Source organism: Coptis chinensis, chromosome 3 (genome assembly GCF_015680905.1).
Source record: "Coptis chinensis isolate HL-2020 chromosome 3, ASM1568090v1, whole genome shotgun sequence".
Lineage (NCBI taxonomy): Eukaryota > Viridiplantae > Streptophyta > Magnoliopsida > Ranunculales > Ranunculaceae > Coptis > Coptis chinensis.
This window is the reverse complement of record NC_141458.1, coordinates 66,975,654-66,982,917: the sequence shown is the minus strand read 5'-3', so window position 1 is coordinate 66,982,917 and position 7,264 is coordinate 66,975,654. Positions and strand designations below refer to the sequence as shown.

The 7,264-nt window shown below is 36.1% G+C and overlaps 1 protein-coding gene across 1 annotated transcript; it reads right to left on the bottom strand.

Annotated features, from left to right (window-relative positions):
* Positions 1–6,353: 6,353 nt before the first annotated feature.
* Positions 6,354–7,049, bottom strand: LOC147510477 (F-box protein At5g41720-like). The gene has a single exon (XM_086598150.1). It carries the CDS (start codon positions 7,047–7,049, stop codon positions 6,354–6,356), a length of 696 nt encoding a protein of 231 aa, XP_086454276.1.
* Positions 7,050–7,264: the final 215 nt, after the last annotated feature.

Genomic DNA, 7,264 nt, shown 5'->3' with positions numbered 1-7,264 from the left:
TAAATTTACTATCACACTAACCTATTCCTAATTGAGCTAGAGGTCTTTATTAGGTGTCAGGGGATTAGGAGATGGTTTAAGAAGGAAGGAAATGGATATTCTAGAGAACAAGTCCGAGATAATAGAGTCTTCATATTATGTAACTAGAGAAAACCTTGTTATTTACTTTTTTTCTACACCTTGTTTCCATCCTTAGCCATATTTTTCTTTTTTTTCTTTGGCCTTTGACTCCCTTTTATTCTATTTTTTTTTTTTGGAGTTTTTATTTATTTTTTATTTATTTTTTCTTTTTCTCTTTTTTTTCTTTTGGATGGAAACTTCTTTTCTTTATTTTTAAGGAAGCAACTAACTAATTTTTGTTTACACGGGTTTTTCTCTTCTTCTTTCTTCCCTCATTCTATTCTCGGACTTATTCTAAATTGGGTAGGTTGATTTTTATTTTGTTTTGTTTTTGTAACAAGGTAAAGGAATTGTGGTTTATGGAAGGCTAAAGAAAAGGCTCGGTGGTGACTAGCGGACGGAAAGTAATTCATAGGTTTGAATTTACGGCTATATCGATCCAAAGAGCGGCCTAAATTCTCACTTAGGATATGGTTTAGTGATCAAGCAAGTGGGCGTGTGATTTCTCTATCCGGATTTTACTTCTCCCCTTGTGTCATTTCTCACATTTTATTTCTTTATAAGGCTTTAGGCTATATTCTCACGAGGATTTGTAGAATAAGTACTTCTAGCCTAGATTTCAGAAACTTCTCGCTAACAATCATAGATACTCATGTAATAAATTTATAGATAGATGCAAAGATTATTACCTACATATTAACCTAAGTTTCTAACAATTATTCCGATGCAACATGACTCATTGAGACTTCTAGATTGTTAAAAGCATGGAGAAAGAAAACAATACCAATATTCCTAAGTGTTTAGCATACTTATTTATTTATATTTTGAATTTTTGAAATTTTAACTAGAAAACAAGTGCACATTATACATATCTATATCCTAGATGGATGTCTTAATTACACGTGTTTCTATGCCTTTGAACAAAAAGCATGCTTTGTCCCAAGCATTTAAATAAAGAGTGTAGGAAAATACCATTGAAACTCGCGGTGTAATTCGAAACATCTGCAAAACAATGTTAGAGCGTACTAATATAGAATAAAAAATGACAACTATAAGAGTTCCACCCATTATGGGGTTAATGGACTTAAATTGCTTTGGGACATAAGCGCGGACAACTTAACTAAAACTACCCCCGCACCCCAACATCTACTCGTCATCCTCCTCTTCTATATGAGGGTTCTTTAGCATCCCTGCCATGCCATAACAACTTGCCACGTTTACGCCGTGTATCATCAACTAATGCTAACCTCTCTGAGTGTTATTTGGTCTCCGATGGGGTGTAAGGAGCAACCAAATGTGGTTGCACCTGCCATCGACCAAGTCATGGCTTTGAATGATCTTACCACCACGATTGGTAGGTCTCATGATTTGACCCTTTTCCAATCGGTATCGCGGTGTCTGAGAATCTGGGTAGGCAAGCGGTAGCATAAAAGGCAAACCAAGACAGGCATAAGAAGGTACTTATGCCTCCGAGGTATCGATTTCGCGGAGTAGCAACTAAAACTTCGGGGAATGTCATACCTACGGCGTCCCTCGGCTAAAGCAAAGGAAAGCGTCACCCGGTATTATTGGCAGTAAAGCGCGTTCCCCTAGAATGTTCATCATGATGAACAACATGGTTATTAGGCCTACATTCGATTGATAGGCTACTTTCGAGGCCCGATGTTATATTGGTCTTGGTCCATGATCTGAAATACCCTCCCCATAATACTCATGGAAATAGGCATATTCATATAGGTATGAGTTATCATATATATCCCATTATGTGCATAGAGATTGGTCGGTAATGGCAATCCCAAAACCAAAGCTATTAAGTGTTTATTGAATTCCATAGTCGTACCATCAATAGTAAGGGAAAATTTTTTGTTCTCCTTCTTGGGTACAAAAGAAAGTAATATTATTATAGAAGAATTCCGTTAGCTTAGGTGAAAAAGAATCGTCATCACTGAATTGAAGATGTAGCCATCCTAATTGCAAGATCCATTTCGTGAACGATGCTCCATAGGTATAAGTTCCCATCAAGTCTTGAAACTGCTTTCGGGGAATCACTATAGGTGGTGTCATCTCAACACTACTTGTAGAATAGCTCTAAAGCCCGAAGAAAACTCGTAAAAATCGGAAATTCCCTGATTCAAATGAGGGGCGCAAATTGCCAGATATAAATGGTATCTTTTTGGTTTTTGAAATTACGGTGTTTTAGCTGGTAGCGCGCTCTACGTGGGCGGTAGCTTCGGTGATTTTGATTTCGGTGTTTTGATGCTGGTCATCTACTTGGCGTACTCTAGTGAATTTTCGATTTCATTAAAGTAGAAGGGCGAAGCTCTGCTTGGTATTGGCCGGGCTTCGTAGGTGCGAAAGTGAGTTTCTAAGAAAAACAAGAAAAAACTAGAAAAATTTTGGAGGAAAAGAAAGATGATTGTGGGGTAGTGTGGGTTGTGAGTGTAGTATGATGGAAGTTTAAATAGGTTCCCGATTTCAAAACGAATCGCAAGTTGCCAAATTGTTTTAAGGCAATTTCGGAATAGGAAACCGCCAAACCCAACGGAACTAACCATGTCTTTGATTTCCTTTTCTAGTTTGATTATGGAATGTTTTGTAGTTTGTGTTGTACTACTGAAACATACCCCATAAACATTGCACTTTTCTATATGTCTATGAATTAAAATGAATAATTTGGTACATAAGGTGGACTATATACCAGGGCAGATTGTTCATACTCCATTGGATATGAACAATCAGTGTTCATGCCCCCAAATAGGCATGAACAGTGAATGTTCATAGTCCAAGCAGAGTATGAACATTGATTGTTCATGATCCAAATTTCAAACACTGATTTTTGTTGCTGAACTTTATCCGGTAATTGCTGATGCCGAAGCTATAACAGATGAGGAAATAACATTGTTGCAGATCATATCCAGAGACGTTGTACCCTCTGATCAAGAAATGATTGTCCAGCTTACGACTGAAGAAAATGATCGAGTGGGCCATGTCAATAAGACTGGAGAACCAAATTTTGAGGGAGAAAGTCAACACACTCAAACAAGACTTTCTGTTGTGCAAAGAAGAAAATGATCAATTGAAGAAAGAGTTGAGGGAGAATGTCAACACACTTGAATAAGAACTTCTTTTGTGCAAAGAAGAAAATGAAAAGTTGAAGGAAGAGTTGAAAAATAAGGTCAACACACTCAAACAAGACCTTCTATTGTGCAAAGAAGAAAATGAAAAGTTCAAGGAAGAGTTAAGGGAGAAGGTCTACACACATAAACAAGAACTTCTTTTGTGCAAAGAAGAAAATGGAAAGTTGAAGGAAAAGTTGAAAAAGAAGGTCAACACACTCAAACAAGAACTTCTATTATGCAAAGAAGAAAATGAAAAGTTTAAGGAAGAGTTGAAAAAGAAGGACCATCAAAAGGGGGATAAAGAAGAAGTGCAACCTCAAACCGATAAAGCAGTCCACCATCATGTACCAAATGAGGATGCAGAAATGGTGCCAAATGAGTCTGTAGAAATGGTGATAAATGAGTCTCCAGACTTTAAAGGTCCATCATTTTCCATTGGTATTCCTCCTCATCACCTATACCCAAGGAGAAAGAAAAAGAACAAAGAAATGATGGGAAGAAAGAAGCTGAGATAGAAATTAAAATGACTTCCATAACCAGGAAAGTGAAGAACAATAGAGATAGGAAAACTAAGCAGATGGACCCTAATTTAACCAAAGAAGGGAAGACGAAACCACTCAAAAAAGTAATGAACCTTGACATTGGCAAAGAAACTCTTGATAAGGGGAAGCAAGTCAGAGATATTGACAGTGGGCCAGTGCTAGACCTAAGACAAGTCCCTACTATCATGGATTAGAAGAAAGCCATAAACAAATTATCGACACTTTCTTCAAATGGCAGACACCAGGTAAATCTAGGAAGCCTGTAAGTGTTTTACAAGTTTAAAATGACATTAAATAACATTTTTTACTGATGCTAATTTCTTGGGGTTTTTGAAGCACAATCGCATAGGGAGATGGTGACAATTTCCAAATAGCTGGTTCTCTAGTAGAAGACCTTTTGTTTGATAGGAAAATTAATTATCAGGTAAATTCTGATACCCCATTCTAGACTATGAACAATGAATGTTCATACTTTTGTTGGGCTATGAACATTCAATGTTCATACACTTAGTGGACTATGAACAAGGAATGTTCATACCTGACCTTATATCAACCGAATAATGTTTATACTTTGCTATTTTTTAATTTTGATATCTGACCTTCTTTTATTTGTAGAATTTACTTCATTTATACTTTGTTTTGAATCTAAAAAATGCTCAATTCAATAGGTCATCGACTGGTGGTCTCTCTAACTTCGTAAAAAGTTCCCAACCAAAAAAGAAACATGTCTACTATCTGCCAACTTAAAGGTGAATTATTTATTTCAAATTATAGTTTCATATCTATTTTGTGGTTGGTCTCACATTCTTATTACTTTACGGACTCAATGTCACAGCATATACTTGGAAGGAGGCATTGCAAAAATAGTGGACACAATCGACTTGAGTGCCAATTTCTTGGTGATTCCAATACATTCAGAAAACCATTGGACACTACTAGTTATGGAGTTTGTAATGGGACAACAAGAGAAATGGTTACATTTCAACTCCTTAAGCCACGAGAAAAAGTCATCCAAAATTGCAAAAGATATGGTAATTTCAACACTAAAATGAGAAGAAACTTTTGTATCTTCTAACATAAATAGAAGAATAACTTCTTGTTATTTTGCATGAAGAAACTGGTTGAAAAAATAAATATTCGGATCGAAAAGGAGAAAATGACAATTCATATGCTTTCGATAGTCAAGTAAGAATCTGATCTCCAAAATGTCCGCAACAAACCAATAGGTAAATGCATAATTATTCACTAAAATTCTTATAAACTTCTACATTAAGAAAGTTATAATTGACCCGAGAGATTTGTATTTTCTAAATTACAAAGACCGGATTGTGGAATCCATGTTTGCAAAATGATTGATTTTTTTTTTTTTTGTAATGGTCGATGGGATTTCTCTGAAGTAACAAAAGCAAAAGAAGCACACAAGATGCACCCTCAACTTGCATGCACATTCTTGACCAGCATTGAAGAAGTTGGACTCTAGAAAATCATGAGTTTATGGATAATTATCGAAAGGGGCAGTTTAATGATTAATGAATGTGAGGAAGGATAAAACATTATATTTTAACGTGTATGAATGTGCGTGAGTGCGTCAGTATATCTGTATATCAGTTGTTACGAAAGTGAACTATTATTGATGTTTATCATGTGTTCTCTTAATCTTTATTCTCTTATTTGAAACTATTATAAACTCATGTGTTACAAGTGTGAACACTGAAAGTTCATACTCTTGTTGGACTATGAACATTTATTGTTCATACAATGGAACTATGAACACTGAATGTTCATACTCTTGTTGGACTATGAATATTCAGTGTTCATACAATGGATCTACGAACACTGAATGCTCATACTCTTGTTGAATTACTAAATTGCGAGTAGTACTGTCTTTCTTAGGAACTTTTGTCAAACCTAAATTTGTGTGTTAACTATGGCGATAAGTTTTTGTAAGTTTTTCTCGTCAGAAATAGGTTGTTAAAGTAGGTAATAAGCATTACTGACACAGAAACCAGCATAAACCTACAAAGAATAAATTCCGAAGGTAACATAAACATCAACACTTGCATAAACTAGAAAGATTGATGTCACCCTAATTATATGTATTACATTACAAGATATTACTTAATTTTAAATAAAAATATAAGCTCCGATAAATATAACATGAATGGTGACATCAACTACTGCAGTGAAGTCTGACATGAATGGGAGAATGAAGTGATTTCCGATGGTTGGGATTTTTTTGACAAATACCAACTTGTCTACACTAAAATCGTAGCAAAGGATCTTGTTGTTCCATTAAAAAACTGCAATATTTTCTATGAGTAGGTAGACAAAATACGGGTGATGGTAATGTACTGAATACATTTTGTCCAACATTGTCATAATCATGTAAAACCCTAAGTTCTAATTTCTCAATAGCATTGTTCTCACCCTAGAACCTGAACATAATAGCAATAGTGTCATTAAACTGAAACAGTTTGTACGACTTTGGTGGGGATTTAGTCTGCGGTAGCCCAATCCTCGTCCAAGATTCGAAGGCAATGTTAAATACCAATATGCCTGCATCATAAAGATGTCAGTGAAGAGATCCTTTTGCAGCCACTGCGAGCTGGTTCTTGATGTGTTCATCATTAAATGACAACTCCAAGTCGTTCAACCTTCTCCATTTCAAACTTCGGGAATCAAACAATTTAACATACATGATGATGAAAGATTGCTTAGTTTTACTTGCTCGGGTAGGCCTTACAGTGTTGAAGTTGGGCTTTGACAGTCGAACTATAGTGAAACCCAATGGTTCCATTGAATTCACCAACATTCCAAAGGATTCTGTAAAGAATCTAACCCTAGGAGTATTGAGTTGATAGACCTCTCCTGTCGTTGGTTTGCAAACGTAATATTTTTGGTTTTTCTCATAAGGTGTGGTCAAGAGAACAATACCTTGCATTGAAGACGCAACGATGGCTGTACCGTACGGTTTGTACTTCAGTGTTGGGTTTGGAATAGGAGGGTTGTTGTCAATGCTGGATATGATAGATACAGTGGATTCCCATTTCTTGTCAGTATTTATAAGGTAACCAAGAAATGATCCCGTCAGTAGCCCGTTGTCCATTACAAAGGAATTTCGACTTGTAAGGCTTCCCCATTCTCTGGACACAAATTTTGACTTCTGGACAAATGGGGGTGGAGCACGTTTAAGAACCTCTGCCCACATATCTGTATGCAACTCCTTTCTGTTGTTGTTGTTGTGTGTAGTAGAAGAAGAGGCCGCCATTGTATGTTTGATATGTTAGTTGTTTCTGATTTGTACGACATAAACTGTTTCCATGACTCTATTTAAGGATTTTATAGTGAGCAGTTTTCTCATGTCTCGGTTACTATACCCGTTTTCTCAAGGCTTGATTACTGTAACCGTTTTCTCATGTCTCGGTTACTGTAACCATTCTCGTATTGGGTTACTTAATATGTACATTGTCGTATTGGATTATT